Genomic DNA, 12,181 nt, shown 5'->3' with positions numbered 1-12,181 from the left:
AAACAGTCATCTCTGGGGTCAAAACGCGGTTAAATAGATTATAGAGAAAAAAAATAAAAATAAAAAACCACCGAAGAGCCGACGTCATCAATTGAAGATTATTCAGTTTCCTATTATAAAAATAAAAGGCCCAAATATTATTTAGGGTCTGAACTTTAACCCCTTTTGTGAATTGGACTTCCAACTTTAATATTTGTAGGCATATTAATTAATGAACATCTTTCTAATACTTATATCTTGAACTTTGACATTTTTATTAGTATCTAACTATATATATTGTTCCATATTTTATTACTTAAAAAACATTAAAAAAAAATTCTAAATATTAAAATTCGAGTATTATATAATGCAATGTACGACAAAATTGATATAAATTTGAAATTTAAATATTATACTCCACCGCACTATTATTATAACGAACCTGGGTTTATTTTAAAAGTTGGTGAAAACGACAAGTGAACTCATTGATTTCTCGAGAATATCTGAACTTGTTGACGTTAGATTTTATGTTATGCGTGTTTATTGGTGAACATTTTTTATTTATGTTTATATTGTTGTTCTCAAATACTTAATCTTGTTGTATTTCGGATTTGTTTGATGACAATGTGAATATTTATATTTTGTATTGTTTTTATCATTACATTACATAGATAAAGTGCTAAACAATCCAATAGACTAAACATATGAAGGTTTGAGTATTAAACTATGCATTTCAAAGTTAGAATCTCAAATAATAAAAAAGGGTCAAATTGGAACCATAAATAGTAATTTAGCCAGCAAAAATAAACAAATCTGATGAGAAAAGAAAAACAGTTTGTAGTATTAAATATATTATGATTATTCATTTAAAGGAATTTGATAGTTTAGATATGGCTGAAATTGGATAGAGATTAATCTGAATTTGGCGAATAATCGATCCCCAATAGAAAAAACATAGTTTCAAAAGGTCAATGAGCATGCATTCAAATTTCTTCTTCTTCTTCATCAAAGCGACCCGTTTTACCATTTCTCTATTTCAACCCGATAGCTTTCATCACTGAATCATCTTTAAAGGTAAATTAACCGATCAAAACAGTCGTTTCTTTCTTGATTGCTTGCTTGTTTGGTTGATTGTTCTTCAATTCCTAGTTGGGTTTCGCGATCCAGACTGATAGAAGTCAACTGAGCTATGGATTGGAATTTGAAAAAACAGAGATGATGAATTAGAGCTTATGGATACAACAATGGCGGAAAACCCATCAAGTACAAATTTATTAGCACCATTCCTTGCTAAAACATACGAGATGGTTGATGATCCTTCCACGGATTCAATCGTTTCTTGGAGTAAGAACAATACAAGCTTCATTGTTTGGAATCCACCTCAATTCTCCATAGATTTGTTACCAAAATACTTCAAGCATAGTAATTTCTCCAGCTTCATCAGACAACTCAATACATATGTGAGAAAAACCTCTTCTTACTTATTACCCTTTTCGCTTAATCATGATCTGATTTGATTGATTGATTCATTGATTGATTTCATCAGGGTTTTAGGAAAATCGATCCTGAACAATGGGAATTCGCCAACGAAGAATTCATTCGCGGGAAAACGAATCTATTGAGGAATATTCATAGACGAAAACCCATTCATAGTCACTCCTTACAGAATGGAAATCACGATTTATTAATCTCTTCATCTTCATCTTCATCTCCTTCTTCGTCATTGAGTGAACGCGACAGAATTGAATACAAAAACAGGATTGAGATGTTGAAACAGGACAAACGCATGCTCCTCTTAGAACTACAGAAACAAAAACAGGAAAAACGAGAAATCGATAGCCAAATGCAGACATTAACAGAAACTTACAATCGACTCGAGTTTTCTCAGAGAAACATGGTTCATTCGTTTTCAGGTATAATTCGAGAAAGAAAGAGACCAATTAGAATTGACGGGTATCTTGAAGAAGAAGAAGAAACTAGTTACGAATCGTTTCTAAACAGGGAAGCGTTGGAGCGATTGGAATCTTCAGTATCGATTTGGGAAAGAATTGCAAGCGATGTTGTTTCGTCTTCACAAGAATTTGAAGTCGAAAGCAGTCCCATGCCCATATCGTATACACAGCTTTATTCTGTTTCAAAGAGTTCTGAAATCGATATGATTATCGAACCTATTGTGGCTGTTAATTCGGAGGAGGTGGTGGTTAGGCAGACTGTGAACGATGTTTTCTGGGAGAATTTCTTGACTGAGAATCCGGGTTCAATGGAAAATGATTGAATCTTACAAGGAAGAAGAAGAACATGACTTGATGATGATCATAACTCATAATTAGTAAGTTTTGTAATTCTTTGTAAATTTATCAACTGTTAGTTTTATATTATAGATCTTTAGAAAGAACTAGCATATGTAATGTAAGTCTTCTTTATGTTTATAACAAAAGATTCAATTTTGCTGCAAATTGGTTCTTGAATCTAGACTAGATGTTGCAATTGATTTCAAAAATGGTTATTTTGTGGATTTTAACTTAAAGGGGGAGAAACATCTTTTTGTGTGATTTATTCAATCTTTTACTTTTTACCCCCACAAAGTCAATAATAGCTTTTGTAAAGCATATAATATGTGTCTGTAAATAATGATGATTTGTGTTACAGATTTGGTGAGCACCTTATTATTGCTCATGTCTTCTTTTTTCTTTTTATCTCTTTAGCCTAGTCCATTTTGGCATCCAATTCCCAATGGTGATCTCATTTGGGTCACACTTTCTCAATTCATTAATCAAATTTTGGTATGATATTTGAAAATAAAGCATGAAAAATAATGTAAGCATTAAGTTGGATATTTTTATGTATTAATTTCAGAAATTGAAAAGATTTATAACTATCTCAGTCTCATCAACAACAGTATCTAAGGAGGAGGAGGAAGAGATCAAAGATTCATTTGAATCCATACTTGACGAAAGACTTTAATAATAAGATCATGGTAATCATCTGAATTCAAGGTAAGATAGCATGCCAATAGTTCTTCAAGTTCATCTGGTTTTTCGATTCCTTGTTCCTCAATCATTTCCATCATCGAATCTCTGAAATCTCCATGTGGGTCATAGGATGTCTTAACAACTGCAAATCTGTTGAAAGTTCTTATCTCTTTTCTAACCTTCTTCTTCTTCTTTTTCTTCTTCAAGTCCTCTAGTGGTTTGATCTTGCACTCTGTTCTTGGAGAATAAACTCGAACTTTCCCTCCAACTTTCGGTTTTCTCCTTGATACACGTTTTAATTCGGTTAGATTTCTGCAGTCTTGTTCAATGTTGTGGCTACCTCTCTTGGGTGGTTCCATTTCTTCACAATTTAATTCAAAATAACTTCTCTGTTTCTCCTCTGAAAGAATCTTCTTCGAGTTCTGGGATGAGATCACTCTCCTTCTTCTTACATCGGAAACCATATCATTGAATTCCCCTCTTTCATCTGAAGGATCAAACCAAACGGACTTGTGCCTTGGTTTTCCTCCTCCAAAGGAAATTCTAAAGTATGGATCGTCTTCTCCACAGTAAAACCTACCTCCATCCCAACTGTCTGGTACTGAATTCTTCTTCTTCTTCTTGTTCTTCTCCGAGTTGGGTTTGGATGACTGCATGAATTTGGAAAACCAGGAAATTGGAGATAGACGGGAAGCTGATGAATTATTACCACCATTGGAAATAGGCGATGAATGAATCTTTCTATTCAATTTCATCTCTCCCATAAAGAAAACAGAGCAATTGAGAACTTTAAGAGAAAGAGATGGGAGGTTATGGAGGAAGAATGAAGATGGAGTTGGGGGACGGTTGAAGAAACATTATTATGGTAGAGAGAAGAAGGGGATGTTTGGTTTTCTCATGATATGTTTTTGGTGGGTTTTTAGTTCAAAAGGAAATCCCGCTTATATCTTGTGAGTTGTGACCACTTTATTTTGCTTTTTCCCTCTTTCTTTACTTTAGATGTTTCCTTCTTCTGTGGGGACCCTGTCTACTAATGTCCTGTTCCTTGGTCCTCCCTAGAGTAGTAGAAGAAGAAGAAACAGACAACATCTTATCCTTTAATAATAATAATAAGGTTTCATTATATTAAACCTAGCTTATGAACAAACTTCAATATAGTTCCTGCCTGGTTCATTAACATCATCATACAAAAAGTTTACAATTTTTTAACATATTAATGAACAAAGGAAACAAAACAGAATAATCTAATCAATTTAACACAATCTAAAGTTGTTGCTGTTGTTGTTGATATCCTCTCTTTTACCTAGCCTTGGTTTTAGAGATACACTTCCCGCAAGAAACAAATCTAAGCAAAGTTTGGGTTCTCCTCGTTCTCATCTTCAACCGCGAAATCTGCATATGTGTGTGTGGTCGTCAATATCATCCGTCACCGGCCTGACTAATTCGAGTTTTGAAATTCAACATTAACTCTTAATTTTCAGAAAAGTTTACCTTCCGAGGAGTTACAGCCCTCCTTGGTGCCTTCCAACAAAGCAAGCTTTTTGATCTAGCTTCCATTTTTCTGCAGAGATTTAACAATTGGAAACAAATTAAATTATGGAAATTTTGTAAATGGAAAAAAAGAAAGAGTCAATAATACTTACAGATTCTCTTGTTCAAGCCTTTCAGCAATGGTAACTGCCTTGTGTTTTAACCACCCATTTCGCTTCCTGTGTCCTTCAACTTGCTGGATTACATGCGCAAGAGACACTTTGCTTCTCACAATGCTTTGACATCGACTCTCCTCTAATTTTTTTGCCTTTGGTAATGACTTATTATTATTATCATCATATGAAGACTCTGCTCCCCTTACAACTTTTCTAGAGTCCCTTTCATCGTGTTGTATAATATCATCATTGGCCCTAGCTATTTCCTCAATTTCACTCGTTTTTCCAAATGATTTGGATTGAGATGATCGTCGGTGACTTAAACCATGATCATTCTCTTCTTCATCGTTGATTGGACTTATGTTTGTATGCACAAGAGATGAAACATCGCGAGAGAATGGTTTCACAAACTGACCGCCTTTTGATTTTCTTTGCGCTTCACATCTTATCTCAATGGTTACGGGAGAGCCAAACACGGATTCAAATGCTTTTAACATGTGGTGTTTGTATGTCTCTGCTTTGGATTTTGTCTGGGGTGAACTAAATACCAGTTTAACATTTGGGGCTGCACAATATAAATCCAACAATTAAGGTTTGATCAAAAGTTGTAACACAAAATAGAAAGAGATACAATCATTTTCATTTCTATTGCCCAAACAAATTCTAAGGGAGCACAAGACAATATAATAATTTTTATTTATTTTGAAAAGTTATTGGACATTTCATTCAAACAATGTAATAATAATCATAAACATCATAAGCATGAATCAGTTTTCAGGGAAACACCATTTGAGATAAAGGTCCCAGTTCATCAATCAAATTGTCAACTAAAAAACTAAAATATCTTTTAATTATTTTCTTTTTAATATTTCAAAATATTAAATACAAAGGATATTTCACATCAAAATCATATTATTTCAAAGAAACCCTAACATCAAAAAGCTCTTAGAATCATCAATATGGGATAAGAAATTGAGATAAATCACATTAAAAAGAGTTTCTAACCTGCACTGAAGCTGAGAGAGACGATTTTTCCTTCATGGTACAAGAGCTCCCTAATGCTGTTTATTTGAATCCTCTCAAGTACCTCCAACCAAATCTCTTCCATTTCTTTATCTTTTTTCGCTGATGACTTCCGGCAGTGATCTTGATTCATGTCAACAGAATTAGTAAATGCCAGTTGCTGAATCTCAGAAGGACCAGCCTGTGAATTTCTCGCTGAAAGTCGCTCTTTCGAGCCTGCATTATTATTCTGAATATGCGGACTATGATGAAAACTAACTTCTGCTGATGAACTTGGAAGCATATACTGTTGATCAGGAGCAAGTTGAAGCAGTGCAGCCGTTAGCCATGTCAATCTGTCATTCGATACTCTCAATTGTTTTTCTGCTTCAGATAATGTTTTTAGGGCTTGACGTAATTTTTCCATTTCCGCCTTCGTTACTGAAACAATTGAAACGTTTATTTACTTACCCACGAAGAATTGCTATGGCAATTGAACAAACAGTAAACACTTACACGTTTGATGCTTAAAGAATTTCCTTCTGCGCTTTGATTTTGTAATGTCGTAGCTTCCAGCCAGAATGTCGGTTATTACTGTGGCGAGCTGTGACATTAAATCTAATGGCTCAACTCCAGATTGCATTATCTCCCTGAGAGTCTTCACAGTGTTGATCGTGTCAGCTGATAATGCTAAATCGAGTAAATCCACCAACTTTTCGTCGGAAATAAGTCCTACCTACATAATAATAGTCTCAATCAAATCACAAGGATAAGTTCCAGAAAAACAGATTATTCATAAATAAATAAAACTACATCAAGCAAGCTCTTGGAATTAATCGCAAATAACCAACATCAAATAAGCCTTGAAGAAAATAGATCAAGCTCTTGAATGTGTTTTGGACAGGCATAATGTATCAGACATTCTAGGATTTATGGTGGTTTTCTTTAGGACCTCGTGTATGGGATATCGTTCTTGTCTGTATATGGATAAACTACAGGATTTTAAGCACGTAGGCAGATTATTTCAGACATATAGTTATGTTTCTTTAAAAAACGTAAATTATAAATTACCAGTTCCTGAACCAGAGGAACAGAGATTCTTTGTCCAAGCAAACTCAATTGTTCAAGAGTCATTTCAGCATCCCTTAATGACCCGTCTGATCTGGAAGCAATAAGCTTCAATGCATCCTCATCAATATTCAGATCTTCTTTGTCAGAAATCAAATGCAGAATATAGATGATATCAGCATCCTTCAATTTAGGGAAATAGAATTTCTGGCACCTGGATGAAATTACATGAGGCAACACATCAAGCGTAGAACAGACGAAGACAAACACTGATCGTCTAGGAGATCGATCAATAACCTTCGATAAAGAATTCCAGCAATCAGATGAGAAGGAATCACAGTCGTCAAAGATGAGCACTCTGTAAGAAGAAGCCATATTCTCGAGAAGACGAACTATACCTTCCATATCGAAATTACCAACAGGACCTATCTCCCTTATGTTTTTGCTCTTACCGGTATCATACGCCATACAAGACTTACAGATTCCACATGGACGCGAATGATCGGACTGACAATTCAACGCGCGAGCGAATATACGCGCACAAGATGTTTTCCCTGTTCCATGAGGCCCGTAGAAAACATAAAGCAAACCGATCTTTCTTTTAGAAACTGCGTTTGACAGAGCTTGTGCGACTAAATTCTGTCCCACTAAATCGCGAAACAAACGAGGGGTATACCTCTGAGTGAAATTCTGGTGCCTTTTGAATTTGTGTTGGAGACCTGATCTAGCTTCCGATTCGAGATCTGAATCAGTTTCATTCATCAATAGATTATCTGCAAATATACCCAATTCCCCTGAATAATCATGTACTCTAGCAGCATTTTCGACGCTATCCTGAGAATCATATGGCTCCACTAGAAGAGGCAATGCTTCTGCATTAAGGTTAGCAGATGAACTGGAGTGATCAGAGATTATTGGGAAATCAGAAATATCCTTCCTTAACTTTGAATCAGACAACCCACAAGACAAACTCTTTCCAGCTTTGTCGAGAAATGTTTTCCCCCTGTGATGAATTCTCGACCAATTCCACGGAATACCGCAGTTGTTGTTCGGAGTAAGGATGAAATTATGATCTTCCTGAACAAATGAGTTAGAAGCCACAGACATCTCATTTTGAATGTCAGCTAATCCTGAAACCCTAGTCATCGTTTGAGATCTCCTTGTTCCTCTGAATTTACGTCTTCTACCACCTCTATGAATGCCGACGCTAGCTGTTTTCCCTTCATCAACAGTGTGCTCTTTTTCACCATGAATACCTCGAATTCTTCCCTTGTGTACAGATTTTCCTGATACAGAACAACAATGGTCATCATTGCTTCCCTTTCTCCTTGAGCGTGGATGAGCATATTCTTCATCTTCTTCTTTTGAATCTACAGTAAACCCTTTGTTGCTGCTCCTCTGATGCGAACGTGAACATCTTCCATTACCTGATGCAGATGATTCCTTCTTTTCGACTCTTTTAGAAAGCAGATCTGAAGGAGGACTAGTAGAAGGATCCTTAAGAGATCGTGACCTCTGAAGGAAAGCAAGATCCCTTGTAATGGACCTATCAGCTAGAATAGGGTTTTGCTTATGCATATGATTCTTCAAGTGAATACAATTTGTCAAATGGATATGATTACGTAAATGATTGTTAATATCACCATTTGCATCTTTAAGTATCCGGTCACCTCCACCAATATGCTTGGACATTATCAGAACAGAACTACCTTAGTAAATACATAACCCTAAAAAGAGCAAAAGAAACAATGAATGGCTAAAACCTCAGATCCCCACTTCAGATGAAGTTGGCCGGAAGTGTTGCTTGATTTGCAACTGAGATTTGGCTATGGTGAAGAAGATGGATGACTCGAGAGAGAAGAAAGAAGATATCTCATATTGCTATATGGGTTCATAATCTTTTGTCTGTTGAGATGATTTCATGCTATCTGGAGTCTCCACAGATCAATAAAGGCGGTGAATTTTGTTGGTTTTGTTTCTTTAAGCTTTCCCAATTAGGGATGATGATGATGACCATGATTCAAGTTTTCAAATAATTTTTTTTAAAAGAGATTTTATTTGTTTTGTAAAACATATTTTTATTCAAATTTATTCTCAATTGCATTTAATCAACTTTAAATTTTTAGTACAACAAGAATGATTCATTTAAAGTTAGTTTAAATCGGTTATGATAATAAATAAGTCTTGTAAATAATAAAATAATTTTGTGGCTTTTTAGAGTGATTTAACATGGTTGTCTATTTAAAATTTATTTAATTTTTATACAAATTTAAAAACATGCAATAGTTAAATTTAGAGATATTATGTTTTAACTAGCATAGCATAGTAACTTTTGATTAAATTTCATTTGCTTTGGTTTAGAAATGTCAACAAGGGAAAAGTTTAATAAAATATATATGTCTGAAAAGGAATAAATTAGTCCACTAATTAAGAAATTAATTAATTAATAAATATGGATTAAAATATATGACCGTTAAGTTAATACAACATGGGGCATGTTGTGTCTTGTCAGATTCTGTTTCATTCTGACCCAACAGTACACGGGTGGTGACTAGACGATCAGATTCTTCATGGTCCCATTCAGGTTAGGTATCCAAAGAAGTGAGCTTGTTTGGACTTTCGAGGATTTCGAATCAAGCTCTTTTTTTTTTTCAAGAGAGATTTCGTTCATATGTAAACAATTTGGTTTCTAAATCTAGTTGAGTTACAAGAATTTGGTCATATGTCAATTCGGTAGTGTCAACCATGTCGTGCTCGTGATAGTCGTGTCGAGATATCAAAAAATAACATTCTCCGTAACATCGGATCGTGTCTAATGGTGAGGCACTATCCAAAGTCACAAAATGTCCACTTTATACAATGTTCAAACATAAAAAAAAATCATCTAAGTAATTGTATGAAATATATTGTCTAAAGTCTAGCTATGACATATGACATTTGGTGTAGTGTCAAAAGTCTAACTACGACGTATCATGAGTTTGTTTTCATTGCTATATATAGAAATGTTATCGTTAATGACAAGTTTGATCATCGGTCTAGCGATTTCGCTAGCCAAATTAGATATAAAAAGAGATTAAACATTATGGAGACTTTTCGTCCTATAATAAAGTTTATTTTTGGTAGGACGCAAACAAATGTCACCGTCTGAATAAGACGTTATGCGTTGACAATATATAGATAATTCCATATAATTTTGGGGCATTGCTACAAGTTGTTTGTTAAGATGATTCCATATAATTTTTGTTGAGAAAGACTTTAAGAGTCAAAGATTTTATCTAAGATCTCGTTCTTTGGATGAAGCGTTATTCATGGTGGAATTTTAGCGGATGATAGTGCATAAAAAAATGTTGTATTATAGCTAGTCGTATGTGTCACAAAAATGTTGAATTGACAATTCACTTATTTTTGATTGTCAATGGGTGACTAATATTTAAGATCTTTTGTGAAGTATTACTGAGATTTATTGGGTGATGCCCGAGTCTTTGAATAGTTGTTAAAAAATTTAGATTGATATGCCCGATATGAAAAACCTACATATTGGGGTTACCATCCTAATTATTTTTTGGTGAATTATCTAGTTGGAGAGAAATTATCGAACTTTCCAATAATCGTAGTCGTTCGATACGTATCATTCATAATACTGTTATCACGACGTTTTCTGAAATTAGTTTAGGAAAATTAGTAGAGTATGTCGGAGAGTTAATCGTTCTTCTCGAGGATTTACGAACTCGATAATTTATTAAGTACCATTTTTTTCATGTTATGTTTTATCGTTGTACTTAAACAATTTTTTTCATTTTTAATATACAAGGACCTTTTTCTTAAAAAAAAAATATATATATACTATCTAATAACTTTTAACGCTATAATATTATATAGTTTTATTATTACTGAACATAATAATTTTTTTAAATAGTTAGTTTGGCAAAATTGTGAAAGAAAACAAATTTTGAAATGAAATTAGTTGCCAAATTACTATAAGCAAATACAATTTTTAATTTTTTTTTTATTAAGAACTGCATTAATTTTATGATTGTATATGGGCGGATTTGCAATTAGTTAACCCTGTCTTTTATATTATATATATATAATATATTTATAAACTAATATATGTTTTGTTACCAAATTATAAAGTAATAATGATTTTGTTTTTATTTGTTAGAATTCTTTTTATTGAATTAGATAAAAGGAAATTACGTGTAAAGTGAATGAAAAAAATAATTTTTTGATAAATTTTGAAATATTGCTACCAAACAAAAAAAAAATATATATAATTTTATTTAACAAACAGGACTTGATTTTGAGTTTTAACAAAAAAATAATTATCTTTAGTCCAATTTCAATTAAAATTTTAGATTTTTTTTTCAAATGAGATTTTTTTAATGCTTTTAAACTTCGTTAACTTGTTATATACGTCACATTTATAAATAAATAAATAAAAAATAATTTCACTAATTTAACTACTTAATCGTAAAAGAGAGGGTTTTGAATAAGGATTCTCTAAAACTCAATATTTAAAATTCTCACATAGTTAAAATTTGAATGTACATAAATCTTTTATTTAACTGTGTTTAAAATCATTAAAATAAAATATTATTTTTATACTTTTAATAATAAAAGGCCACAAATTGTACTATTTGAAATTTGAAATTAGAGGTCCAAAATCTCAATTATTTATCACTAAGGAGTCACAATTTGATCCATTACCTTTTATAGAGTTTATTATTAACCTTCTCAAATAATAATAAAAATACGAATAGAGAAAATAAGTAAAAATGTTTCTCACTAACCCAAAATCAAACAAGTCTTAAATTCTGGTAATCTTTGTTGTGGATTCAAATTAAAGAGTTTATTTAAAATAATTTTGTATTTATAAATTGGTAAAAATTTAAAAGAATATTATTTATATATATATTTAAAAAATAGTATTAGTTATTTAATTTAATATAAATTTAGTTTTAAAAGTATTAATAAAAAAATAACATTAAAATAAGTTATAAATGACAAGATAGATTTTAATAACTAATATATTTTTTAATATGTAAATATAAATTAATTTTATTTATGTAAATTGTTAAATAACATAATTTATAAACTTATAAAATCTAAGATTATAAATTTAGAATGCTCAATTACTAATGTCTGAACTTGGTAAATTTCATCAAAACTCGAACTATCAAAATTTTAGTCTTTTAAGGTGTTTTTTTAATTTGACAAAAATATTTATTATTTTATTTTAACGTATTATTTTTGTATTTCTAATTAATTTATCATATTTTTAAATGGGATGACATTAATTAAAAAAAGTTTACCCATTTTATTAAATTTAATATTGTTTAAAGATTTATGCATTATAATTTGTCAAAATTGGTTTGAGTAACTTAAAAAAAATGTGAAAAGATTTGAAAAAATTGAATAAAGATAAATTTTGTATTTATTTTTAAAATACTTCATAATTAATAATTGTGTGTGTATATTACCAATTTTGATGTATTTGTGTTTTTAAATGAGTAT

At 32.0% G+C, this 12,181-nt stretch overlaps 3 protein-coding genes across 3 annotated transcripts; 1 reads left to right on the top strand and 2 right to left on the bottom strand.

The window, feature by feature from the left end:
• Window positions 1–823: 823 nt before the first annotated feature.
• LOC124929318 (heat stress transcription factor A-4c-like) lies at window positions 824–2,427 on the top strand. Its single transcript, XM_047469648.1, has 3 exons — window positions 824–1,053; window positions 1,129–1,439; window positions 1,526–2,427. Exons 2-3 carry the CDS (start codon window positions 1,212–1,214, stop codon window positions 2,252–2,254), a joined length of 957 nt encoding a protein of 318 aa, XP_047325604.1. The 5' UTR covers window positions 824–1,053; window positions 1,129–1,211; the 3' UTR covers window positions 2,255–2,427.
• Window positions 2,428–2,807: 380 nt separating this feature from the next.
• On the bottom strand, window positions 2,808–3,863 carry LOC124929319 (transcription repressor OFP5). The gene has a single exon (XM_047469649.1). It carries the CDS (start codon window positions 3,713–3,715, stop codon window positions 2,903–2,905), a length of 813 nt encoding a protein of 270 aa, XP_047325605.1. The 5' UTR covers window positions 3,716–3,863; the 3' UTR covers window positions 2,808–2,902.
• A 192-nt stretch (window positions 3,864–4,055) lies between these two features.
• LOC124929317 (protein STICHEL-like 4) lies at window positions 4,056–8,584 on the bottom strand. Its single transcript, XM_047469647.1, has 6 exons — window positions 6,671–8,584; window positions 6,116–6,335; window positions 5,603–6,040; window positions 4,595–5,162; window positions 4,443–4,512; window positions 4,056–4,343 (listed from the first exon to the last, which is right to left on the bottom strand). Exons 1-6 carry the CDS (start codon window positions 8,357–8,359, stop codon window positions 4,251–4,253), a joined length of 3,078 nt encoding a protein of 1,025 aa, XP_047325603.1. The 5' UTR covers window positions 8,360–8,584; the 3' UTR covers window positions 4,056–4,250.
• Window positions 8,585–12,181: the final 3,597 nt, after the last annotated feature.

The sequence above is a fragment of the Impatiens glandulifera genome, chromosome 3 (genome assembly GCF_907164915.1).
Source record: "Impatiens glandulifera chromosome 3, dImpGla2.1, whole genome shotgun sequence".
NCBI classification, from domain to species: Eukaryota; Viridiplantae; Streptophyta; class Magnoliopsida; order Ericales; family Balsaminaceae; genus Impatiens; species Impatiens glandulifera.
Note: the sequence above shows the minus strand (reverse complement) of the source record. Positions and strands in the feature narration are given on the sequence as shown.